This window comes from Megachile rotundata, chromosome 2 (assembly GCF_050947335.1).
Source record: "Megachile rotundata isolate GNS110a chromosome 2, iyMegRotu1, whole genome shotgun sequence".
Lineage (NCBI taxonomy): Eukaryota > Metazoa > Arthropoda > Insecta > Hymenoptera > Megachilidae > Megachile > Megachile rotundata.
Genome location: NC_134984.1, coordinates 6,133,940 through 6,161,911, shown reverse-complemented (window position 1 = coordinate 6,161,911; position 27,972 = coordinate 6,133,940). Strand labels below are relative to the sequence as shown.

Genomic DNA, 27,972 nt, shown 5'->3' with positions numbered 1-27,972 from the left:
ACGTCGTCTCTTTGGACGACAGTGTATTTTATCCCTTTCGGGGTCCAAATACAAAATATGCAATATTTTCTATCTGTTATGTGCAGTTGTCCTTGCACTTGATAGAAGTATGCATGTGTTCTGCTTAGCGCAGAACCTGTTTCATCTGTAAATATCCGTCGGATAGACGGAATCGACTTGATTGCCTCTTCCGGCAACAAGTTCTCAGCAGTTTTTGGGCATTTGATTTCAACGATGCCCTCTTCATCAATAACACCATCCGGTGATGCTCCCAAGAATGGATGGAAACTATCAATAAAAAGTCCACATTCTTTAATTTCTGTACCTGTACATTTTTGCAGTTCTTGGCGGGCAGTATCTTCACATTCTTGCCCGTATTTAATTGCAGGTACACTAATGATTTTCGGATACATTAATCTTCGTACTAAGTTCCCACATAATGTGTCACTTCTGCGACGGCACACGCTTCCAAAATTGGACGCTGTCAAAAGTTTTGATTTATAGGCGTACCAGCGTTGATTTTTTGTTTGTCCAATTGTTTCCTTCTCAATAGTATCTTTTCTTTCTTGCCACTGGCGTAGCATTTTCAAATGTTTTTCTTCTTCCAATTTATAAATATGTGGATTCATATCTGCTTGTGCAGCGTTTGGTCCATAATCAAAATCTTTTTCAGAGCGCATTTTTTTTTGCGTTCGCGCTCCAATATTCTTTTGACGTTTGTCATTTATTATTTTGTTGGCACGTTTTCTTTTTTTTTCCATATTGCATACAGCTGCGGCCGGTTTCTTGCTCATCGCCTTACTCAACCGAGATAGTGCTTCTTTGGTGTTGTATTGTAACACAGCAGCAGCACATCTTGCTGTGTACGAACCTCTTTCCCCGAGATTCAATCTTTTTCCACCAATATATTTGGCGACGATTCCGTTGAAGCTTTCTACACTATTATTGTTGCAGCTGTATAATAAGCTCTCTGCATGAGCTACTAATGGTTTAAGTATATCGTTAATTTGCTGATATATTCCCATATTCTTTAATTGTGGGACGATATTTCTTTCGTTCTCTTTGTTTTTCCCATCGCAGAAGTATTTTATTTTACTGCACTCGGCATGTTCGCCGAAGACATGGCTTGGCATGTTATATATATCGCCGTACAAATTTTTTATTTTTTCGGCGGTCGATACATTTTCTTTATCTCTATATTGCGCGGCTTTTACTATCGCCGTCCGTATCCGCCGAATGCTACTTTCAACAGCTTTCCTCATACTTCCTGCTGTTGTTTTTTTTGCAATTTCTCTCATTTTTCTGCAGAAATTCCGTAATAAATGATTCGTGCATTCAATTTTTTTCACACGAATTTCTGTTTTGTACGGATCTGCGTCGATAATTTTTTTATATACGCTGCTGTCTCCGTCAGCGATTAGCGTGGAATAAATCAATCCCCGCTTTTCCACACTGGTTTTGAAGCCTTCCACTATGGCATCGCCTTCCATAGCGGTGGACGCTTGATTCCTTGTCCAGTTTTTGAAACATGTGTGTTTTCGGGGCCGTTCCTTCCTTCTTGCAGCAAAATCACAAATTTTGCATGTTTTGTTCCGCACTCCGATGAATAAAATTTTTCTTGTGTGGTATCCAATTACTACGCCAACTCCCGACGCAGAGTTATATGTACCGGTGCGGTATGATCTTTTCATCCAGCTCCCGTCGGCAACGACGGGAATGTGCGGGATTCCAGAACCTGGAAGAATATCTCCTCTTTCAATAGCTAATTGTTTTTCTTCTTCAGCCGCTGCTATCATTTCTTTTTCTGCAGCGGCAATCAAAGAATTCACGATTTCATCGTGATGCTTTACATATTGCCTCTTCGACATACATTGTATGTTCATTGCAGCAAGAAATTCTTCCAATTGGGCGTAGCTGCCACCAGTGAACATCGTACCAGCCACGGCACTTTGATTTATATTCATTTCTTCAACTTCATCAGGTTGACTGTGGATTTCACCTTTGTAGTGGCACAAGGTGCACACTACGTTGAGGGTTGTCCTCAGGCCCGACCGTTTCATGCCGGTTATTTCCAGGTATTTTATTCCACAGTCTTCCCTGTTCTCGGCATGGTTGCTCATTTTTTTCAATTCTTGAAACATGTGCTGCATATTCACAATGCTCGAGCCATTGTAGATAGATGACGTTTCTTCTGACTCGGTTGTTCTTATTTTTTCTATTATTAAATGATCTTCCAAGTCCGAATTACCCGCGGATATAGTATTTTCTGCAATTTCTTCCGATGGGCAATAAATTCCATCGGATGTTGACGGCTGATTTATAAATTGCACAGCAATATCTTTCTTCTTTGTAGTTACGCCATCAACAGTTTCCGATTTCTTGTTCTGAGAGGCTAATAAGGACTCTCTTTTTTTGCGCCACAACCTTTTTTGTGAATATCTTCTTTTCGAAGGAGGCAATTTTTTCTTATTTTCTCTTCTTGGTTCGACATTTTCCATATTTTCCTCACCTTTGGCGATGCACAAATTTCTTAGGGTGTTCATTTCACGCACTTTTGTCACAATTTTATTATTGTCAATTTTTTTGCGCACAATTTCACACACACACTTGTACACACTTACAGTGCAAAACGCAATACACTTTTAAAAAAAAATTAAGAAAAAAACAGTTAAATAAAAGTTATTACAAACAAAAATAACAAAAGATATTAAAATTCGCGACCGTTTTGTATTATGCGTACTGTCTATGTCGTTCAACTGAAATATCGCGAACTATATTGCGATATACATATATTTCTTCCGGACGGAGGACGGTTGGTGAGAAGGCATTTGTTTCTTTTTCGATATTTGAATATGTGTGTGGATGTTCGGGACTCGCGATCGGTCACGATCATCGATGGCTCGTCATTACAAGCCGAACAATGGACGGAGAAACATCAAACGCAGTATGTATAACATTATGAATATTAACGTAGTACATAATACAATAAAATAATATTATATAATATTATTATTTTAATATTATTTAACAATAGCATATATAATATTAACAATAATAATGAAATAATATTAATATTTAATAATAGTAAAATAATATTATTTTATTATTATTTTAATATCATTTTAATAAAATAGTATTATATAATATTATTATTTTAATATTATTTTAATAAAATAGTATTATATAATATTATTATTTTAATATCATTTTAATAAAATAGTATTATATAATATTATTATTTTAATATTATTTCACAATAGCATATATAATATTAACAGTAATAATGAAATAATATTAACATTACAATAATAAATTATTATATTACGGTAAAACAATAAATAAATCATTTATTTACAGATGGAAGTTGTCGAACCAGTGGTCGAAGAGAAAAAACAAAATGCCGACGAACAGGCAGATAACAATGAAAAAGGCGCTGAGCCGAAAACTGTTCAGAAAGAGGAGGCGCAGCCTATGGGCAGTGTAAGAGTATTTGACATTTATTTATTACTATTTATTTATTTACGTAAATTATTTAAATTGAAAGGTTTCGATACCACATGTCGGTGATATGATTAAAATAAAAATTTTTAATTATCATTTTACTGTTTCAGATAAAAAAATTACTGAAACGTCTCATTTATGGCGGAGGCGGGCGCGGACGCCGAGGGGGCGGCCGGGGTGGCGGCCGAGGAGGCGGCCGGGGAGGCGGCCGGGGAGGTCGCCGCAAACCTAAATGTTTACAGTTCATACAAAACTGTACCGTGAAATATTAAAAATAAATATATTTATTGTATAAAATGTATTTTATTTAACTCTCTCTCTCTCTCTCTCTCTCTCTCTCTCTCTCTCTCTCTCTCTCGCTCTCAATTCACTTGACTGGTTGTGGTAAGAATTGTTTACTAAATTAAAATTGAATAAACGTACATACAGCAATTTTTTTATTCTTCATACCATATGTTTTACATTTTGAGCAATACATAAAAGAGTTTGCCATTAATAAGGTATTGAAGATGCCTGGCGACGGGCATTGTGTTTTTCACGCGTTGGCTTACTTTGTTGGAATTTCGGCTATGGAGATGCGGCCTACTCTGGTTCCGGTACGGAATTTCACGGTATTCGGGACGATTCATATACGAATCTGTATGCGCGCCGGAAGTCATCAGCGCGGGGTCTTCCTCCCACGCGGCATACACGCGCCATTACTATTCTAACAATGTTTCGACAAACGAAACAACGCCATATTAGTTATTGTCAAAATGGCACGAAGAGCCGGCAGAAGGGCTATACAGTATTGCCTCGAAACAAGCAACAGTTTCGAGCCTCGAAATTAGCAAATTTTTATCCCCATTTGTTTGATTGAAGTCCGCCGCCGAGAGAGAGATCCGAGAAGGAGTGAGAGGTCCGCGAAACCGAAGAAGTCATAAATTTTCACGGTCGACTGAACAGTATAGTGGAAAGAGGACAGAACATATGTATTGTTTTCTCACTCTGATGCATAGCGATTCTGTCGTATTATGAAAAGTATATTCTCCGAAATTATATTATATCAATGTTTTTTTTTTTTAAATCTAATGGTTGACAATGATCAATAATTTCAGGTATATTTTTACCTATAATTTTAATTAATTTATATAACACAAATAAAAAAAAATTGGAGGAAACATTATTTAAGTTTAATAAATATATTGTTTTCTCACTCTAACACATAGCGATTTTGGAGTATTACGAAAAATATATTTTCTGAAATTATAGTGCTGGTTTGTTTTTTTTTTTTTAATTTTAATGCCTAGTTAATAATTTTAATAAATCTATTTAACAATCAAATGAAACATTATTTAAGTGTAATGCAGTATATAGAATATACAATATAAAATATACATATACAATACACAATAATAACACAACACATACATATGTAGCTGTATACTAATATTCACATAATTGTAAAAAAATAAGGTGAAGTGTGACAAGTTAGGAATTAGAGCGTGATCCATTCATTTGATTCTACATTGATTCGTAACAAGCAACTCGCTTCGGGATCGGCCAGTTGCTAATTTCGAGGCTCGAAACTGTTGCCTGTTTCGAGGCAATATGTATTATATACATGTTCCATTCACGAATTTTTACTAGTATTAAAAAGGGAAAGCATGTTATGTTCTGTCCTCGTCTAAAGAATAACATCGCTGCTCGACCGATTACTTTATAGTTTATCGCTACCATCGGCGCGCTCGGGAACAAAGGCAAGCCGAATAGCATACCACCCTCGAAATAAGCAACTGGCCGGTCCCAAGCGTGTTGCTTGTTTCGAGGCAATACTATATTGACCTGTGGATTTCATTCCTTAACCGCACAACACACGAATCCCACAATCTTTACATTTAGTTATTTTCCAAAACGAGTCGTTTAGTTGGTAAAAGCCGCTCTTTACCTTCCTAACGCTAGTAACTATCTGAACCTAGGTTCCAGAGTCGTTACACATGTAATCCCCCCACGCCACATTTGGCTCCATGGAAACAGCATAAACAAAAGCCGACAAAATTTATGTTAAATACTCATGATACAAAGGTGAGAAAATTTCTGAATACGCTATATCCCAATTTCGAGAAGCAGTCGAAAAGTCATTAATAATTCACGATGTTGATATTCCGAGATGGGCTTTAAAAGCTCGCGACGATTTTTCGCTTTCCCCCGATTCCTTCGCAGCATCGTCAAAATGGCTGCACACTTTAAAAAAAAATACAACATTGTGTCCAGAAAAATTAATAAATTTGTAACGCAAAAGTCTGTGCTTGATAAAGCAAAACTTAAAGAACAGGCTACAGAATTCGTTGAAGATATAAACAAACTTATCGTAGAAGTAGGGGACTGTAATATGTACAATACCGATCAATCAGGATTCAATATGGAAATGCATACCGGACGAACCCTATCTTTTAAAGGAGAATCAAAAATTGAAGCATTGGCCCAATCATTAAATTCCTTGACGCACAGCTACACAATCCAGCCACTTGTTTCTGCAAGTGGCTCTTTATTATCTCCCCTATTAATTGCATTGCAAGAGAAAGATGGGATATTCGGCCCGCGAGTAAAAAACAATTTATTCAATCCTGAAAATGTTAATGTAGTGGCCTCTAAATCAGGGAAACTTACATCAGAATTAGTGCAAGAATGGTTCAAAGAAGTTTTCCTGCCATCCACTAACGAGAAAAGTGTTTTGCTGTTGGATTCTTGGAGTGGACAGAATTAAAAAATGATTATCAACTTACCAACGTCTGGAAAATTTATTTAAATTAAGACCATTCCTGCTGGTACGACAGGAGTGATACAACCCCTGGATGTCTTCTTTTTTCGTCCTTGGAAAAATTTTATAAGATATTTTTCAGACAATGCCCTGTTACAAAATTACCCCGTAAACTTACATCATAGAAACAATGTCATTAAGCTGCAATCACTTACACACCATCAGTTTTCATCCCCACGTTTTCAAAATCTTATCAAATACGCATGGTACAAAAGTGGATATACAAAAGTTAAACCGTTCCAATTCGATAGCCCCATCGATTTCTGTTTCAAAAATTGTGAAACTTCTTGCGCAATCTGCGACATGTATGCAATAATACGGTGTGCGTGGTGTAAAAAATCTTTGTGCATAATACATTTTTTTGCGGAATACCTTGTATGCAACAATTTTGAAAATTGATTTAATCGTTAAATTAGTCACTTATAAAATAAAAATAGTTAGTTAGTCTCGAATTGTCCTTCGTGTAGGAATTGTTTTCGTGAACGCTCCATCAACTTTTTCAAAAACTTGTATTTATTGTACCGTCTTTTGTCAAATATAACCGTCTTTATTCATATTCTGGTGTGTGTGGAATTATTTATTCAAACAGAAAAAAAAAATATATATTTTTTGCATACGATGAATGCTGTCATCAGATTTTAAAAAATTTCATTTTTAAGCTATATTTGTTCCGAAGCGCTCGGAATATAATCGGCGTAATATTTATGGGTGTTTTGTCAAACCTTTACTCTTGCAATTTCAAACGGATCTTCAAGACCACATGGATGTCTCTACAGCTTGACATTCTTAACTATTGACAATAACCTTTTAACAGGCCAGAAAAGCACATCTTTATAACGCCAATATATCTTTCCTTAAAGAAGTTTATGTCCATAGTCCTAAACTGTGCACCCTTGCTGTGTGCAGTGTTTACGAAAATCCTTGCGTACTCGGCGGACCAGGCACCCTGACTCGGTCATTCAGCAGTCTCGCAATGTGTTTCATTACTTAGTTCTTTGAAGGACCCAAATCACTTAACTGTTTGGGTCACCTTATTAACGAAACGTTATTTACAACCCTGGAGTGAAAGCTAAAATCTTACAACCTCATTCGTCGAATCATCTCACCAATCACTGTCTTTTACAAATAACAATCTGTCCGGATTGGTCCCTTTTGGCAACGCCTTCACGTCCTGAACTTCTTCCTGTGCTTTCTTTTCTGGCTGTTTAGAAGCAACTAGTCAGTCTTAGATTAGCTTCGTTGAAATATACTTACTCTGGTCAGTCTTAGATTAACTTTGTAACTATCAACTACATCAACACACACACCAGTATAATTAGTGGGATGATGATCTACATCCTTCATTGACCTGGACACACCAGTGTGGAGGACTCTGAGCCACTATATAAACTCTACTTTACAATAAAATTCTACTTCATAATATTAACTTTAGAAATATTCCACGACTGTAACAGGTTTTGGAAACGCCATGGGTCGACGAAGATTTACAACCTTCGTAAATAACTGTCAACAGTTTATATTTTACCCATCGCGCGTAACAATATTGTTCAAACGCTTTTGTTATAAACAATATACAATATGTTCTTAACACCCTTGATTCACCTTACACACCTAACAATGAATGTCAGAAATTGTATTATATTTTGAAAATCGCATGTCACAGATACAGTCTATGTAAGTAGGTTTTCGAGTTTTCGTCCGTCATAATGGATCCGTTGTATTGAATTTTGATTTCAGATTTCCATTCAGTAACGTAAAAAACCGATATAATAAAAAGATCGAACAGTTAAGAGATACAGTTTTGCAAGGCGTTTCATGCGTAGTGCCAAACGAGCGCGGTAATTTAGGAGTTATTTACGTCCCAAATATTTATGTAAAAAAAAAAAAAAAATACGTGTTCCCTAATTAACTTTCCTCTTCAAGTTTTAATAGATTTTATTTCGATCAGATCAAAACTGATTTTTTTTGCAGCAAAAAATTGGTCGCTTTAGGGTATTTCAGCCCCTAATTTTCACTCCCCTTCCAACATACCGAAGCCAATTTTTGTCTTCTATCGAAAGATACTTTCATACCAAAAATCATTAAAATTGCTTTACTGATCTCGAAAATATCGCAATTTTTCCATTTTACCCTCACACTTTGGGGGGTTGTTTCATACCCTAAATATGTTTTACCGCAGATAAAAAAAAATACGTGTCCCCTGATTTTCCATGTATTATAATATATCCAAATTTCATCAAAATCGGAGAGTGACATTTGGGTAGGTTTACTTGTGAGTGTGTTTTTAATATTGACTAAATGAGTGTTTGTATACGGTTTAACCCCTGGCCTTTTTAAGGCTTGAACTAGGCTGAGTGAGTAAAATGACAATATTTTTTCTTAAGGGCAGGATCCCGCAGTAACTGTGCTTGTATACTAACACATAGCGGCGCATGCACGTATAGGCGATGTGCGAGAGAGAGGTCCGATTTCGTACTTTTAAACTAACGTCTCGAAAATTGCATAAATTCACTTTCTGAGGATAACTTTAGCATCGTTAGCTATCCACAATATCGGGCTGCTATCGATTTTACGTCAATAAACATCACATTTTGAATAAAACGAAAAATTCTTCGGACGTACACGTGAGACAGATATAAATTTTGACAGTCAAGATGGCCGCTCCTAGACACGTTGCGCCGTATTTTCGCTTTTACGCAAAATTTAGAGATTTACTCACCGAAAACGATAGCAGCCCGACATTACTGTAATGGTACGATGTCGGGTTGGTCCATATTTTGTCAATTTATCACTTCTGAAAGATGTTAGTTTAAAAATACGATTTTGCACACTGGCGCCTGTCAACGATGTTCCGCCATGCAATTATAGTTTCATGATTATCTACTTGGAGCGCTTATAGTATTAGTCACACGTTCTCGCGGTTTTGGCTAGATTACCTACAACGTCGATAAAAACACGAAGCGGTCGGTAACTGGATATAAAGAACTGCACGAAGAAACGACGCGAAGGCATCGTTGCCAGATTGTTACGCTGTTGCCATGTCTATTAATCTATTTTTAGACGTCAAGCAACTTGTAGGAATACGGGCTCGAGCCAAGTTTCCTAATCCTAGCGAGCGCAACACGAGGAAAGAGGGAGGGGTTGGCCGAAAATGCACTTGAACGAAATGAAACATTCCATACATCAGTCGATAGTATATCAGAAAAAAGACATCTCACAACAAGTTTTAAGCCCCTATCTCAACCATGGGGGCAGTAAAAGGGAAAAAACGAAATTTCGGTTTTTGGTCTATTTTGCTTCTTTAATCTCGTACAAAAATTCTAAAAAAAATGGTAAAACATTGAGATTCACATAGCGCATATTAGAGAATTTTTCCAGATTTTTACGTTGCAAATTGTAGTTGTAAAAATTGAAAAACCGTATTTATTAATTTTGCATCGTATGTTACGTGCGGGAAGCGCGCGTATAAAGCCGCGAAGATTGTATGCCCTAATAAAATTAATTGTTAACGGGACTTAATGTTTGTGGATACGGAGACACGCTAGTCCCATACGGGCACTTTCACAAGATCGCAATGTTTAGAGGAAATGACGGAGGCAAATAAAAAAACGTAATTCAAAATAATTAAAAGATACAAAAGATTATATTTTGTAAAATATGACGCGATTAGAATGGTAGCGTATATAATATAATGTGAATTACAATGAACTCAACAAAAATATTGTAAATATCCGAGACGCGCAATTACAAAATAAAAATATAATTCAGTGAGGGAAATCCCAAAGTTAAATAATTACCTACTGAATTTACTTTCCGAAAAATTCATAAAGTAGCTGGAAGAATAAAGGAAACAACTCACCGAAATATTTGTACTTGAATGAATTTAAAATTTAAGAATTCCCTTTGCAAAATGTGCAATGACGGCTGCGTCTGGTTCCTGGGAAGAAGATGCACACATGTAAGGACTCAACCAATGAGAATTTTGAAACTGACCAATTGCTGAATTCAAGTAAACTATAAAATAAAATTATACTTTAAAAATTAAAAAGAATAAAATTGAATATAATTGAATGTAAAAATAAAATAATTAATTGAATTGAAAATTTATCGTGATTATATAACATACAAATTTAACGTGATTATTTAACGCGAAAGTTTTATGTGAAGATAGAGTCTTTGTCTGAATTTTGCACTTTAATTCAAGAACAAACTCGTCTCTAAATCACTTTACGGACTCCCGACACGCACCTCGCGATGATACACCGAAGAGTGTCGCAACTTGCACCTCCCGGAGAAGACCAGAGTGGGCCTAGTCCTAAATTGTTTATGTTGCATTGATATGCGCCTAACGAATTAGACTGTGAGGCCAATGCGTAAGAGACTGTGTTTCGCTCGGCGTTATCGGACCACACGAGTGTGAATTTCGTTTATGTTTGGCGGTTCGCAGAAGTAAGACGATCTAAGAATTTGGTCGTAGGACCACGTTGGTTTGAAGGAAGGAATGTGTGATATTAACAATTTTAGTTTAGTCGCCAAATATAGTCTACCTAATATCATAAAAGACCGTTACTGAGTTCGATCAGGGTGTTCCCAGAATACAATACGCATTATCTATACACAACCGTTATTACATATAATTTCTTTTTATTTATGGATATAGAAACGTATAATGACGCGCTTTCCTTCCGTTTGTGGACTTCCCGCCTCGTCGGCCTCGGGGAGAGTGGTGCGGTGCGGGAGGGTGACCGCGAGACATCGCGAATTTTAGAGTGGATTATAAGTTTTGGATATATTCCATATATTTTTCATAACTGAAAAATATGAATTTGGAGTGGGATTTGAGGAAACTGAGGGAAGGATACTAAATGTATGTTAGCATTCTCCAACGCATTTTGTAAAATCATTGGAGTCAATTAGCCGTCGCTATTTTGTCTCCCAACGATTTATGAATGGGAACGATGTTCGTTATGGATGTGGCCACGGAGTGGGGAAGGCGAGGATGCTGAAAGAGAGAATGAAGTTGGCGATATAATTGGTATGAATTGAGCGTAAAAAGAATGAATGATTCGGTGATTAATAAATGGAGACATTTCTTGATTTGAAATATTTTATATATTTTTATTTATTTTATTAATATATAATTATGCAAATATTATTATAATTATCTGTTTTGATTTATTATGAAATAATTTTTGTTCATTCCCCCTCTGTTGCGGCCTCCGCGGCCGCCACTGTGCTGCCACTGTCCCTCAATTCCACCACCGTCCCTCGCCTCATCCCCGTCCCACAGTTCCACCACCATCTCTCATTACGGGTACGGATATTACTTCACAGTATGCTTTGCAAAATACGAATGAAACACATCGTAAAATTTTGCAGTGCATAATATTTTTTTAAGTGTAGTGTTTAGTGATTTAGTTTTGTAGTTTTTTAATTTTTTGTGTTTTTGTGTTTTTTGTGTTTAAGTGTTTGTGTTTTGTGTTTAAAAATGAATTCAACAACTTATAAAATCGGTGTAGACAATACTTCAAGTTTGAAGAAAACGGAAAGAAGAAAATTATACGCTTCGACGAGTAGATACTCCAAAAAAAGAGGGAATCCTAAACGACGTTGCCCTTTAAAATTTGGCGAGGAATGTGAAAATCAGCCGTCAACGTCCAATGAAAGAACAACCATGTTAAAACCATGCAAGGAAATGCCAACAGCGCAAAATGAAGGAAATTCAGAAAGAGCCATGCCAGCAGGGACTTCAGATGGCGAAAACGATAACTGGATAATAGAAGAAGTAACTGCAACTCGCCCAGAAGAAGCGTCATCTTCTTCAAAAGGATTGAACATTGTAAACATGCAGCACATGTTTGACGAAATGAAAAAAATAAGTCATCATGCGGATAATAGGGAAGACTGCGGGATAAAGTACTTGGAAATAACTGGTATACAACAGTCGGGCTTGAAGACTACCCTGAACGTAGTGTGCACTATGTGCCACTACGAGGGGAAAATTCACAGTCAACCCGACGAAGTTGAAGAAATGGACGTAAACCGTAGTGCCGTGGCTGGAACAATGTTTACTGGGGGTAGCTATGCGCAAATGGAAGAATTGTTGGCAGCAATGAATATAAAATGCATGTCGAAAAGGCAATTTGTAACACACCACGACGAAATAGCAAATTCGTTGATTGTCGCTGCGGAAGAAGAAATGATAGCAGCGGCTGCAGAAGAAAAACGATTAGCTGTGGAAAGAGGCGATGTTGTTCCCGAATCTGGAATCCCACACATTCCCGTCATCGCCGATGGGAGTTGGATGAAGAGGTCTTATCGAACCGGTGCATATAATTCTGCGTCGGGCGTTGGTGTAATAGTTGGATATTACACCCGAAAAGTTTTATTCATTGGAGTACGCAATAAAAGATGCAAAATTTGCGAATGTGCTGCAAGAGAACAGAAAGAACCACGAAAACACGTATGCTTTAAAAATTGGAGCAAGAGCCGAGCATCCACCGCTATGGAAAGCGATGCCATCGTGGAAGGATTTCAAACCAGCGTCGAAAAGCGTGGATTAATTTATTCCACGCTAATCGCTGACGGAGATAGCAGCGTATACAAAAAGATTATAGATGCAGATCCGTATAACACAGAGATTCGTGTAAAAAAAATTGAATGCACGAATCACTTATTACGGAATTTCTGCAGAAAAATGAAGGAAATCGTTAAAAAAACAACAGCAGGTACATTGAGGAAAGCTGTGGAAAATAGCATTCGGCGAATGCGAACGGCAATTGTGAAAGCCGCACGATATAGAAGCAACGAAAGTGTATCGACTTCTACAAAAATTAGAAATTTATACTGTGATATTTATAATGTGCCAAGCCACGTATTTGGCGAACATGCAGAATGTAATAAAATAAATTACTTCTGCGATGGAAAAAGCAAAGAAAATGAAACAAACATCGTCCCGCAGTTGAAGAGTATGGGAGTATACCAGCTCATAAGGGAAATACTTCAGCCGCTAACATCTCATGCGGAAAGTTTATTATATAATTGTAACAACAATCCCGTAGAGAGCTTCAACAACGTCCTTGCCAAATACATCGGTGGGAAAAGATTAAATTTCGGCCAAAGAGGATCGTACACGGCAAGATGTGCTGCTGCCGTGTTACAGTACAACACCAAAGAACCATTGTCGCGATTAAATAGAGCGATGAAAAAGAAACCGCCCCCAGTTTTATCGGACATGGAAATAAGAAGAAAGAAGAAAAATGAAATAAATGCTGAGAAAAGAAAGGAAACGGAAATTGCGACACGCGCACGGAAACAACTCCATTCTGAGAAAGACGCGGATTATGGAGAAAACGCTGCAAAACCTGACATGGATATAAATATTTATAAGTTGCAGCAAGAAAAACATATGGAGATGCTCCGTAATTGGCAAGAAAAGAAGGATGCCATACAAATAGAAACAATCGGACAATCCAAAAATCCGCAATGGTACATGTACAAGTCGAAACTTCTAACGGCATCGAATTTCGCCAGTGTATGCCGCCGAAGAAGTGGAACATTGTGTAGCAACTTGGTGAAAAGATTGATATATCCCAAAATCATTAATGTACCTGCAATTAAATACGGGCAAGAGTGCGAAGAAATTGCCCGTGAAGAATTGAAGAAATATATAGGGAAAGATATTAAAGAATGCGGAATCTTCATTGACAGATCCCATTCATTCATAGGAGCATCGCCGGATGGTATCATCGATAAAGAGGGCATAGTGGAAATAAAGTGCCCGAAGACAGCAGAGAATTTGTTGCCAGAAGAGGCAATCAAGACAATCCCATCTATCCGGCGGATATTTGAAAATGATGTCGGTACTGCGTTAAATAAAACCCATCAGTACTATTACCAAGTCCAAGGTCAGCTGCACGTAACAGGCAGATCGTATTGCATATTTTGCATTTGGACAAGAAAAGGAATAAACTGCGTTACTGTCGAAAGAGACGACGTGTTCTGGAAAAATCAGATGGAAGCCAAATTGATTCAGTTTTACACTGAGTGTATGCTACCGGAATATGTAGACAGCCGGTATAATAGGGGTATGCCCATTAGAGAACCCCAATTTATAATGGATGAAAGAGAGCGCTTGAAAAAGCGAAAAAGGTCTGCTACAGAAAGTAACGAAGACGTTGCTAAGATCCGACGTCGGATTGCGCTATAAAGTGCGGTTGCAGACGCCGGCCCGCACGCCCTTCGTGGGCGTGCGCCTGTTGACTTGTTCACGGGGTGAAAGTATAAAAATAAAAAAAAGTTGCAACGATCCGGCGTCAGACAAAAGTTCCAAAGTGCAGTTAAAGACGCCGGCCCGCACGCCCTTCGTGGGCGTGCGCCTGTTGACTTGTTCACGGGGTGAAAGTATAAAAATAAAAAAAAGTTGCAACGATCCGGCGTCAGACAAAGGTCCAAAGTGCAGTTACAGACGCCGGCCCGCACGCCCTTCGTGGGCGTGCGCCTGTTGACTTGTTCACGGGGTGAAAGTATAAAAATAAAAAAAAGTTGCAACGATCCGGCGTCAGACAAAGGTCCAAAGTGCAGTTAAAGACGCCGGCCCGCACGCCCTTCGTGGGCGTGCGCCTGTTGACTTGTTCACGGGGTGAAAGTATAAAAATAAAAAAAAGTTGCAACGATCCGGCGTCAGACAAAGGTCCAAAGTGCAGTTACAGACGCCGGCCCGCACGCCCTTCGTGGGCGTGCGCCTGTTGACTTGTTCACGGGGTGAAATTACAATTATGTTATCTTTTCTGTTTCATTTCATCCCATCACAATGAAAGAAGCCCATTACCTTCTCGTGAGTTGCAGGTAATGTATACTTTTCAAACAAAATGTAGCATTTAGTTTTAATTATTACTGGTCTTTGCTAAAAAATAAGCTGCAGATTCCACAAAATAAAATTTTAAACAATAGTCGATATAATATGAGGAATAATAATTATATATTTATATTATTTTATCTGTTGCAGATACTTCGTAAATAAAGAACGCGGGCCAAGCAGCGACGTGTAACAGCTGATCCGTCTTCTGGGGTCAACGCCCTGAGACAGATTCTCCCACCACCTGCTTTGGCACGCGACACTGGAATAGGTCAGTGCGGTAAGGCAAGTACGGTCAAGAGATATGAACATAGACGCGAAAAAAGCGGGAGAGAAAATAAGAGAAGGAGAGCGTATTTTGCAGAGCATACTATGATGTAATATTCCTACCCGTAATGAGAGATGGTGGTGGAACTGAGGGACAGTGGTGGGATGCATAATTGCGAATCGCGGAATTGATCGTCGATCCAGCAATTGGAAATTGATTATGGACGGCGTGATACGCATAAGCGAAGGAATTGAAAAAGTAAGTAATTTGCGTATAATGACATGTGTACGGTGTCTTACTAGTATTAGTTACATTACATTATGAAAAATTATTTATTTCTAGATGGCAATAGCTCAAGCTGCAGCTGAAGCAGAAAAAATAATGCAATTAAAGGAGAAAAAGATGGACGAAAAGGAAAAAAGAGAAGAACAAGAAAGGAAAGAAAGAAAAAAAGAGGAAGAAGCGAAAGAAGAAACAGAACGAAATGCAGAAAGACGGAGGGAAGTACGAGTACGCGCGGAAAGCGAATATCCGCTTTCCAAAAATAAAGTAAGTAATGTGTTCAGCTAAATTATGTATTCGCCATAAATTATTATAACTAACACATTGAAGTGTCAAGTGTGTGTGAACGAATTCGTAAAGAGTTGTTGACACAAAATGTATAATAAAAATTTTGAAATTTTTATTTTTCTGTTTCAGATTAGAAAAATAATAAAACGCCTCTTGCGACCTGATCGACGAAGTCGTGGCCGCGGTCGCGGCCGCGGAGGAGAAACTTCATCAGGATGGCGGCGAGGCGGCCACTCCGGGTGGCGGCGAGGTGGCCGCGGAGGCCACTCCGGACGGCACCGTGGCGGCCGCGGAGGTGTAAACAAAAACTTTTTCATAATAAACCAGAATAGATAAATGTATTTCGAATATAATTACAGTTATAATATATAAAAATAAAACATTTAAAATAAAGAAATGCCTCCATTTATTTATCACCGAATCATTCATTCTTTTCACGCTCAATTCATACCAATTATACCGCCAACTTCATTCTCTCTCTCAGCATCCTCGCCTTCCCCACTCCGTGGCCACATCCATAATGAACATCGTTCCCATTCATAAATCGTTGGAAAACGAAATAGCGACGGCTAATTGACTCCAACGATTTTACAAAATGCATTGGAGAATGCTAACATACATTTAGTATCCTTCCCTCAGTTTCCTCAAATTCCACTCCAAATTCATGTTTTTTAGTTATGAAAAATATATGGAATATATTCAAAACTAGTCTACTCGAAAATTCGCGATGTCTCGCTGTCGCCCTTCCGCACCGCACCACTCTCCCCGAGGCCATCGAGGCGGGAAGTACACAAACGGAAGGGAAGCGCGTCGTTATACGTTCCTATCGCTTTCGTTAATAATGCTGTTGCAGTATCCTTTTACGTTTCTAAATATGACTAGATACGACGTAAAATTAATAAATATGATTTTTCATTTTTTACAACTACAGTTTGCAATATAAAAATGTGAAAAAATTATGTAATGTGTGCTATGTAAATCTCAATGTTTTAGCATTTTTTCGGAATTTTAAATAGGCAAAATAAACCAGAAACCGAAATTTTGTTTTTCGCTTTTTACTGCCCCCATGGTTGAGATAAGGGGTTGAAACTTGGTATAAGATGTCTTTTTTTGATATGCTATCGACTGTCGTATTGGATATTTCATTTAGATCAAGTACATTTTTCATCATCCCCTCCCTCTTTCCTCGAGTCGCGCTCGCTAGGATTAGAAAGAGCTAGCTTGGCTCGAGCCTGTATTTCTAAAATTTGCTTGACATCTAAAAATAGATTGATAGATATGGCAACGGCGTAATAATCCGGCAACGATGCCTTCGCGTCCTTTGTCTGTCAAAAGTTGGTTGGTAATAGGAATAGGAATAGGTGGCTAATAGAGATTAGATATATTTGTAGATCTAGTCGATAGATGACGCAACGCGAGTTGTCTAAGTTATAGATTGTTTATTTCTAGTATTCTCCACTCATAGATATCGTCGCTTCGATCGATTCGGAGATAAGCCAGAACGGGATCCTGCCCTTAATATTTGCTGATCCTTTATACTGTTTAATGTTTTGATTTTTAATATTTTTATGATTAGATCCTGATGAAATATTGATTTGACTTTGGTTAGTATCCCTCCTACCTACAGGAGAATCAACTAGTTTAATTTTCGCTACTGAAATGGACTGATTTAACTGTTCATCTTCCATTTTCTGTTGTGATTTTGTTACTTCCACTACTTTAGCAGTGGTTGTGGGTTTGGTATCACTTTTATGAGGAGATTCCATAATAATATTCTTCGAAATGTTCAATGTATTTGTGACGTGGTATTTTATACCCGTCACAAGGATCCTCCTCGGGGGACCGGACAGTCATTGCATTAGGGGCAAAAACCGTCTAGAGAGAGAACAAAGCGTATATAATATATCGCACGATCAGAATCTGTCGCCGCTTTATTTTGTATGTACCATCGGATAACGACGTCAACACCAGCGAAGGAACAGCGTACGCCAAGGGAACGCACCGCTACCCTGCCGCTACCCCGCTCGGATCCAGTAATAGACCAAGAGAGGCAGCGGAGTAAGGGGAGGAAGGTCTGCGAGAGAGCGACGTACGCCTAAGGAAGGTTCTGCTACCCTGCCGCTTCCCCGCTACGGACCTGTGATAGAGGAAGGGAGGTCGCGGAGCAAGAGGAGGTCCTGCCGAAGATGCCTTCGCGAGAAGACGGAAACTTCGGCCTAGGGTGGGGGTGATCACGAGATGTCCGAATACCGACATAAGGGCACGCGCTTTAGCATTCTGTATTCGGCATTTGCCCTGTTACATTGAAAGATAGAGTTCGTTGTACAATCTTCCGCTGCCGCCTGCCAAAGCCGCCGTAAAGGACATCTCGGTAAGCCCCTCATCTTATATCGTTGTAAAGAATTCGAAATCGAGAATAACGTACCGTGGGTTGTCGATCACCGGACGTGCCAATCACCGGCCGATTCTGCAAAATGTGGCCGGAGTGTCGGCATTGAGCGTTAATTAGTAATTAGATTAAGTAATTTGGGAAATTCCGGAAGTATCGTGAAATAGGAAGATCGCTTCTCTATCTTCCTATAAGCCACGCTCGGCAGGTCACTGAACCGGACCTGGAGGATTGGTACCGCGTAAGTCACAATTTAGTTTCTTAGTCTCGCGAAAGCGTTGCAAATATTGTGCCCACCCACGTCTCGATTTCGAATTCTCATTTTCGCGGGAGCAGATCGGAATGTGCATGTTTTGTCGTATCGGACATTTCGTAGTTTGTCGCGCTAGTTCTCGCCTTCTCTCTCTAGACGGTCGTCGATACAGAATCGATTCGTGCGTAAGAATAAGTCGCGTCGCGTTTAAATTAATTGCGTTAGTTTCCGTGCGTTTAGAATATTTGCGTTTCGTCGCGTTAGATTGCGTTAGGATAATTGCGCCGCGTTTCGTTAGCTATTAGAGTTGCGTATAGATAATTGCGTCGCGTATCATTCCGGAAATCGACGACTGTATCGCGCTCAGTCGTATCAATTAGCATTAGATCCCGTTTCCGGGATTAGAATCACGTGATTTTCGGACATCGGTCAATCGCTAAGCAGTAACGAGCGAAGTGGTTGTCGGTACGGGATCATACTGTTCATCACCTAGATTAATTAGATTTAAATAAACAGCGCTGCTTTTAACGAATATTGCTGAGTCGAGGCCTCTTACGAATTATCCCGGGATGTTTCCTCGGATCCGCCTCCGCGTCTAGCCTTCTTACCCTGTACGAATCACGCCACTCTACCATCGCGTACGGATACTGAGCTACCGAGCCGTTCCGCCGCCGGTTCGAGTCTCTCGCGTTAAAGTTCCTTATCGCGACGCGGAAACGCTTCTGGCGCCCAATTAATAAATAAATCAAAGCGATATTGAACGGATTCGAATCAGGCGCCGAAGTGCTACTCGTCCGCGAATCCGCGGAGGCGCCGCGACGGTCGTGGTCGCGGGTTATGTCGGAAGGGCCGTTTCGAGAATTCGCGGGCGAAGCGGGGTCGCGGGCAACCAGCGAGCTAACCGCGAAATACCGCGTAGCATATTAGATTGACTAGGAGACATATTGGTCCATTTCCCCAAGTTAACTGGTGGCCTTGCCTGAACCCCTATTTGTTTTAATATAAATTCCTCCCTCATATTAATAGATTCCAAGGCTGGAAAATTAGCGTTATCCAACCTAATTTGTGTGTAAACACTAGTCTGAACTGGAGCATTCCCATTATTCATATTAGCTAACATATCTTTAGCCTCCCAGAAGCCTTTTTCTTTGTTTAAGGAAGACAGAAATCCTTTATGGATACCTGGGAAGATGGCCCAGGTAGTGTGAAATTCTCGCTTCCGGCGCCCCCTTAGTGGGGACGGTTTTCACGCATACTCACTAAAACTGTCTCCCGCCCTCGCCCCCGAGGATGCGAAGGGTGGCGGTATCCCGACGAGTTTCATCATCAGCGGGACATGATCCACTCGCACTAGGCCGTCGCTTGCGTTCGTTGAAAAAGAGGAAAGGAGACTGAACCCCGTCTTCCGCGTGTGCTCTGCATGCAGAGAGAGGATGCCCTTACGCGGTGGCTCTTGGCCCAGGTGGTTTTATCAAGTTCCTCGGGGAAGTCTTTGCGCGAGCGCTCCGACTTCCAGCTTCATCCTGTAACACCACCCGCTGCCGCTTTCCACCGCGTCCGAACATACGGTCTTAAAACCGCGACCTCTCCCCACCACATCACACCTACTAAATTGCTAATACTCGATATCGCGTGTATGTTAGCCTAATCCCCCCTCCCCTCAAAAAATTCCCGTAACTTTACGCAACTATCTGGGGTCTCTATATTTAACTAATATGGCCCCTAACCTTTTACTTCAGTCTCTATTTCCCCGAACGATGTAGTTCCTCCTTCCTCTCTCCTGCCGATCCCGCTCGGTCCCCATTGTCGCCCCCTAATGGTGCCATGACCAGACTGACACCGGTTTCCTCCCTTGCAGGTTTGAGTCGTTCGATCGGTCGTGTCTATGTCACTCCGCCTCTTCCACTCTTGCTCTTCCTCCTCTCCCTCTCGCTGTCTTCTCGCATCTTCCCCTCCTCTTGCCGTTTGAAGAGCGCGCCATGCCTCCACTGCAGTGATGAGATATGGGCCGGGTTTTTTTCGCGCATGCGCGAGAAATGCAGGAGCGTATGCAGCGTATGTATTTAGTGGCGCCACTAGATGGCTTTATTATATATTTTGCTTACAGTTATTATAGTACCTTTCCTTTCCATCTGCTCCTCAAATATGAAAATATGTACATAATGTAACCTTATTGCAATCTATACATTCATATTTCACAACCAAATTATAAAAATTTTTGAAAAATAATGAGGGGTGATTAAGGTAGCCCATTTTATTGAAACTTATACTTCACTGAGACTAAAATTGCCGCGCATGTGCGAAAAAACCCGGCCCATATCTCATCACTGCTCCACCGTCTTGCTTGCTGCTGCATCCTTTCGCTTCATCCTTTAGGGCCGCTCTCCAAGTGCTTGCAGCGTTCCTTCCTCTGCCATGCTGGATATTCTCAATGCGGCCCCTTTGCTCTACCATCGTTGTGACTTAAGCGTTTCCAGGGTGCTGTAGCGTTTTCCGCAGTTCTTCCAACACTTTTCCGCCATTTTCCCGCTTTGCACTGTTCCTCTGCACTCGCGCACGTGGTCACGTATATTCCCCTGTACCCGCAACACTCCCAGCACTTCACTGCACTCCCACAACACTTTCCTAACACTACATCGAATTAGTTGCCTATCTGTTAATTATTTATTATTTATTATTTATTTATTTATTAATCTACTAATCACTTCACTATTTATAAATAATTTATTAGTTAATTATTTATTATTATTATTATTATTATTATTATTATTAATCTCATTTACTTCATTAATTAATTAATTAATTAATTAATTACTTCCGTCCTTCACTTCGTTCCGTGTCGTCTCGCCTCTTCCTCTTCTCCTCCTCACTGTCTTCTTGCTTCAACCTATCCGCTTACCATTTGAAAAACGCGCCATGTCTCCGCCATCTTGCTTGTTGCCGCGTGCCTCCGCTTCACCCATAGGCTTCGTCCCTAAAGGCAGCTCTCCATGCGCTTGCGGCGATCCTTCCTCCGCCATCTTGCTTGTTGCCGCGTGCCTTCGCTTCGCCCTTAGGCTGATATACTCCCATACTCTTCAACTGTGGAACGATGTTTGTTTCATTCTCTTTGCTTTTTCCATCGCAGAAGTAATTTATTTTATTACATTCTGCATGTTCGCCAAACACGTGGCTTGGCACATTATACTGTAAATGTCACAGTACAAATTTCTAATTTTTGTAGAGGTCGATACACTTTCGTTGCTTCTATATCGTGCGGCTTTTACAATTGCCGTTCGCATTCACCGAATGCTGTTTTCCACAGCTTTCCTCAATGTACCTGCTGTTGTTTTTTTAACAATTTCCTTAATTTTTCTGCAGAAATTCCGTAATAAGTGATTTGTGCATTCAATTTTCTTTACACGAATCTCTGTGTTATACGGATCTGCATCTATAATCTTTTTGTATACGCTGCTATCTCCGTCAGCGATTAGCGTGGAATAAATTAATCCACGCTTTTCGACGCGAAATCCTTCTACAATGGCATCGCTTTCCATAGCGGTGGATGCTCGGCTCTTGCTCCAATTTTTAAAACATACGTGTCTTCGTGGTTCTTTCTGCTCTCTTGCAGCACATTCGCAAATTTTGCATCTCTTATTGCGTACTCCAATGAATAAAACTTTTCGGGTGTGATATCCAACTATTACACCAACGCCCGACGCAGAGTTATATGCACCGGTGCGATAAGATCTCTTCATCCAACTCCCATCGGCAATGACGGGAATGTGCGGGATTCCAGATTCTGGAACAACATCGCCTCTTTCCATAGCTAATCGTTTTTCTTCTGCAGCCGCTGCTATCATTTCTTCTTTCGCAGCGACAATCAACGAATTTGCTATTTCATCGTGGTATTTTATAAATTGTGTTTTCGGCATACATTTTATGTTCATTGCTGTCAAAAATTGTTCCATCTGCGTATAGCTGCCTCCAGTAAACATTGTTCCAGCCACGGCACTACGGTTTACGTCCATTTCTTCAATTTCGTCGGGTTGACTGTGAATTTCGCCTTCATAGTGGCACATAGTGCACACTACCTTGAGGGTAGTCTTCAAGCCCGACTGTTGCATGCCAGTTATCTGCAAGTATTTTATCTCGCAGTCTTCTCTATTGTCGGCATGATGGCTCATTTTCTTCATCTCTTCAAACATGTGCTGCATGTTTACGATGTTTAATCCCTTTGAAAAAGACGGCGTTTCTTCTGGCAGGGTTGAAGAGACTTCTTCTACGGTCCAGGTACCGTTTTCGCCATCTGAGGTGTGTGCTGATATCGTATCTTCTGAAGTTTCTTCATTTTGTGCTATTTGTGACATGGAGGTCCTTCCGTCGGATGTTGACGGCTGATTTCCGTACTCCTCAGCAAGTGTTGTATTCCTTGTCGAAGCATCTAAACTACATCGGCTTTTCTGAATTCTTCTTTTGTTGGAATACCTCTTCGTTGAGGCGTATAATTTTCTTCTTACTTTTAGTGCACTCACTTTCGATGCACTCACTTTCATTTCACTCGCTTCACTTTCGAAAAAAAAAATAATAAAAATACTAAAAAAAATACTAATAAACTAAATAAAATTAATACTAAAAAAAAAAGTAAATAACTAAATAATTTAAAAACTAAATCACTCTACTTAAAAAAATGTTAAATACTACTTTATACGTAGACGTAATGCAAAAAATTCCGATACGTTGCATTCGGATGTTGCAGAACGTAATGTGATGTAATATTCGTACCCATATTGAGAGTCGGTGGTGGAAATGAGGGATAGTGGTGGAAATGAGTGACGTGGGTGAAACGAGGGACAGTGGTGGAAGTAAGGAACAGTGGTGGGGTGCATAGCTTCGAACCCCGATCGACACATCGATCGACGATCCAGCAATTGCAAAATGACCATGGACAATATCACAACTGTGCAGACAGGAATTGAAAAAATAAGTAGTTTGCGTATAATGTCACGCGTACGGTGTCTTGCCCGTCAGTGTTAATTACAAATTTACAATATGTAAATTTTTTATTTCTAGATGGACATAGTTGCAAATCAAGAAAATCACGAAGATAAAAAACAGGAGGAAAGAGTGGAGGAGCCAAAAACAGACAGTGTAAAAGAAGAGCCGTCCCCACCTCCGCAAAACACACCAGTAATGTCTGGAAGAAAAGTAAGTAATGTGTTTCACATTTATTTATTCCGATTTATTTCCCTACGGTAAATTATGTATTTGCAAAAAAATTATTATAACTAGCCAAGAATTCGAACTCCTCAATCGTTTCGAACTGCTTTTAATTCATTATGGATATTATTTACATCAAAGCTTTGAGCAACCGTGGATTTTATCAATAAAATTAATTCTTCGACAGTCTTCAAAACCTTGTCCCCCACTACACTCCTATAAACCCGGTGCTCCATACGATTACTAATTATTAGGGGTGTCTTCGTTTCTTATAAAAAAAATATATATATGTAGGACAGTGGAAACGGTTGTGCCGCGAACGTACTGCGAAAATTCGAGAACAAAAACATAAACCGCCGTCGAGCAAATTCGTCGCCGGCGAGCGTGTCGTTCCGAGTATGGGTGCGAGTGCGAGAAAGAGTGTGAGAGAGAGAGGGAGAATGAGAAACGCGTCGAACGTTAAGAAACGATCGAGGCTTCGAATAACCGAAGATTCGCGAATCGTTCAAACGCCAAAATCGAGAATGTTCGATCGTCGCGTAAATATAAGTGTGTGTCCGCGGTGCGAGCGTTAGAAGCTAGAAGCTAAGAGAGAACCAGGAAAGACGAGCGAGTGTGCGACGACGAATACGATCTTTGTTACGGTTACGATTACGGATTACGATTTACGGCTTACGATTTTTCGGACTACGATTTGTGGACTTTTGGACTTTTGTGTATTTTGTAGCTCGTGCGTGCGTGTGTGTGTGTGTTCGTGAATTTCCGTGTACTCTTCATTACTGTTTTTATCGTGTACTTCAATAAAGGTTTAGTTCTTGAAAATACTAATCCTACATATATGTAGCGGCTAGCTATAAATTTGTAAATTTTGTAAATAGCTTGTTAACGTGCAAACGGCTAGCACGGTTTATGACAGGGACGACAGCGGAACTGTTTTTGAGGAAACCGTTTTAGAATTTTTAGTGAAAGCATGACCGTACTTAGAATTTTGCCAACGGTCTCAACAGTAAAACGCTTAAGTGTCATAAACCCTGGGTTTCCCCGTGGGCCTGCAACGAGAGGTCAAGCGACCATCAGCTGGCCGCGTAGCTGACCTAGGGCCCGGGGAAATTCCGCTGCGTTGCCACCTTTACCAGCAAACGCACCTCCGTCAAATCGTACCCCCGCTTCAAGGAAGCGTGCTTCGGGCATAAGAGGGAGGTCGTACGATTTGGCGGGATTTAGGTTTTCTCTAATTGGTTAACCCCACCTATTCGGGGGTTGGCCTAGCGTAAAGCATAGGTTTTAAAAACGTGAGACTCTAGCGCAAGGAGTTAGTAAAAGGTCCGCAAAGAAAATAGTAAAAAGTTCAAAGAGTAATCTTGCAAGCGTCGGAGAAGCAAGATAAGTCTTAAATAAAGCCAGCAGGAAAACGCAACTCTTGTGATTCATTTAAAACACGCAACCCACTCCTAAATATACAGGGTGTTCGGCTACTGGTGGGCATAATTTCAGGGGGTGGTAGCTGGGGTGATTCTGAACAACTTTTTCCTTTACCAAAATGCTGGTTAAAGCTTAGTTTTTGAATTATTAATGAAAAACACTGACCAATCAGAGCGCGAGAATAGCGCGCGCTCAGATGCGAGAGCGACGGATGCAAGCGTGACGGTTGACCCTGGTCGTGAACAAACAAATCGCGCGATATCGGTAACATAGTTACCATCATCGGTAATATGTCAGCCGGTAAGTAGTTATAAAATTCACAACTATTAATAAGTATAAATTTATTAACGAAACTAATTGTATGGATTAAGCGAAAATAAAGGTAAAAATCAAGCGCAGTTTTTTTAGATAATTAAAAAAAATGACTATTTGTTTAACGACATAAAATTAAAGAATACTTGGACGCTTACCTCATGAGTGAATTTACGATGCGAAAATTCTTCATTAATTTTGAAGTATATCGTCGTATGACAAGAAACCTATTTACTCGCTAAAATCTACAAGAGCATATCAATACCCGCTCTATGGGATTGTCAAGTAAAAAGGGTGACTGTCATATTTGATGTCTTCCGTATAATAATAGTACAATTTCCGAAATCCACACTAAACAAACACACAATCACATAAGCACCACGATTGTCCAGTCCTTAGTATCGAAATGTTAAAAATATCCACCTTTTTTACACATCAATTCGTTTACGAAAGTTCCTCGCCATGTACACATTACACATTATGCGCGATGAGTAAAGAATCAGATATTGCAAGATGTATTATTGCGATCGCACAACACATATTACCGATAATATTTAATTTACTTTAATGTTTGAAATGTGCACCATTCTCTTCTAAGCACTCTCGTTCGATTATCGACAACCAACTGACGTTTTGTACAGAATTTTAGAAACAAAAAACTGGCATTGGTATTGTCTTCTCACTATACCCCTCCTCAGGCTGATCAGGTTACATTTCTCGACGAGCGAGCTTCTTAGGTTATTGTGGAATCTTTTTCCCGTTGAGAGAGAGTCACTGTTTCGCTCTTCTTTTGTGATGTTTGTTTATTTTGAAACTTTATAGTAAAACGTTCCGTGCAAATACGCATCTGTGCACATTCGTTAAAAGTAATTCGTGTCATAAAAATAAATTTTTGGACTCATCAAAACAAATAAATAAATAAATTTAATATTATCGGTAATATGTGTTGTGCGATCGGAATAATACATCTTGCAATAACTGATTCTTTACTCATCGCGCATAATGTGTAATGTGTACATGGCGAGGAACTTTCGTAAACGAATTGATGTGTAAAAAAGGTGGATATTTTTAACGTTTCGATACTAAGGACTGGACAATCGTGGTGCTTATGTGATTGTGTGTTTGTTTAGTGTGAATTTCGGAAATTGTACTATTATTATACGGAAGACATCAAATATGACAGTCACCCTTTTTACTTGACAATCCCATAGAGCGGGTATTGATATGCTCTTGTGGATTTTAGCGAGTAAATAGGTTTCTTGTCATACGACGATGTACTTCAAAATTAATGAGGAATTCTCGCATCGTAAATTCACTCATGAGGTAAGCGTCCGAGTATTCTTTCATTTTATGTCGTTAAACAAATAATCATTTTTTTGAATTACCTAAAGAAACTGCGCTTGATCTTTACCTTTATTTTCGCTTAATCCATACAATTAGTTTCGTTAATAAATTTATACTTATTAATAGTTGTGAATTTTATAACTACTTACCGGCTGACATATTACCGATGATGGTAACTATGTTACCGATATCGCGCGATTTGTTTGTTCACGACCAGGGTCAACCGTCACGCTTGCATCCGTCGCTCTCGCATCTGAGCGCGCGCTATTCTCGCGCTCTGATTGGTCAGTGTTTTTCATTAATAATTCAAAAACTAAGCTTTAACCAGCATTTTGGTAAAGGAAAAAGTTGTTCAGAATCACCCCAGCTACCACCCCCTGAAATTATGCCCACCAGTAGCCGAACACCCTGTATATAAAGTATTTTACATTTTCATTTTTCTGTTTCACATGCAGAAAATAGTCAAGCGGTTGCTGCGTCATTGGACATCGGGAAGAGGCCGAAGAGATTACCGCGGCAGAGGAGGCTTCCGCGGAAGAGGAGGCTACCGCGGAAGCGGTAGAATTCAAATATCCGGATGTAATATATATGGTAGCATAAATAATTAAAAATAAAAAGTAAAATAAATACTACTAAATGATGTACTGTTTCCTTTGCGGACCTCATCCCCTTTCGGTCGCGATATTCATTTCGGGTCAATTGTTAACAATGTTAATGCGTTGCTTTTCCGGTTTAAAATTTTTCACACGTCCAAAAATATATTGCATTATTAAGATATTCATAAATCAGGTTTAATTAAAATATTCCTTCCAAATCGTTTCTTTCAAATAATACATTTATTTAACTCTTTTCAAAGCTACTGTGTTTCAGTTTCATTTTAAATATTATTACCTCTACATATCCCATCAAGTATTATTTGATAGTTTTATCGGAAAACCCTTTGAATTATATATTAATATTATTGCAAAAGATGGAAAAAAATCAAGTAAAAAAAAATAGAAATAGATGTATAGATCACAAGGCAGGGCACCTAACCTTTTCGCTAATGCTTCCGTTG

General features: G+C 39.5%; 2 protein-coding genes and 1 long non-coding RNA gene across 8 annotated transcripts; all 3 read left to right on the top strand.

Annotated features, from left to right (window-relative positions):
* The first annotated feature begins 794 nt into the window (after window positions 1–794).
* Window positions 795–3,773, top strand: LOC105663892 (uncharacterized). Its single transcript, XM_076528969.1, has 3 exons — window positions 795–2,944; window positions 3,358–3,480; window positions 3,612–3,773. The coding sequence occupies exons 1-3, from the start codon at window positions 2,921–2,923 to the stop codon at window positions 3,771–3,773; spliced, it is 309 nt and encodes a 102-aa protein (XP_076385084.1). The 5' UTR covers window positions 795–2,920.
* An 8,005-nt stretch (window positions 3,774–11,778) lies between these two features.
* Window positions 11,779–16,436, top strand: LOC105664074 (uncharacterized). Of its 4 annotated transcripts, none has more exons than XM_076540832.1 (4): window positions 11,779–15,438; window positions 15,523–15,684; window positions 15,769–15,975; window positions 16,126–16,436. In XM_076540832.1, exon 1 carries the CDS (start codon window positions 11,790–11,792, stop codon window positions 14,508–14,510), a length of 2,721 nt encoding a protein of 906 aa, XP_076396947.1. In that variant the 5' UTR covers window positions 11,779–11,789; the 3' UTR covers window positions 14,511–15,438; window positions 15,523–15,684; window positions 15,769–15,975; window positions 16,126–16,436. The 4 variants fall into 4 exon arrangements, with proteins under 4 accessions (XP_076396947.1, XP_076396936.1, XP_076396926.1 ...); XM_076540821.1 differs by having other exon boundaries at window positions 11,779–15,447; XM_076540811.1 differs by having other exon boundaries at window positions 11,779–15,148; window positions 15,309–15,684; window positions 16,126–16,435.
* Window positions 16,437–18,119: 1,683 nt separating this feature from the next.
* On the top strand, window positions 18,120–27,544 carry LOC143265972 (uncharacterized). 3 transcript variants are annotated; one of them, XR_013040813.1, is made up of 3 exons: window positions 18,120–18,367; window positions 23,691–24,643; window positions 27,371–27,544. It is a non-coding gene; the product is annotated as an uncharacterized LOC143265972 (long non-coding RNA). The 3 variants fall into 3 exon arrangements; XR_013040811.1 differs by having other exon boundaries at window positions 18,127–18,367; window positions 23,691–23,825; XR_013040812.1 differs by lacking the exon at window positions 18,120–18,367 and having other exon boundaries at window positions 23,560–23,825.
* Window positions 27,545–27,972: the final 428 nt, after the last annotated feature.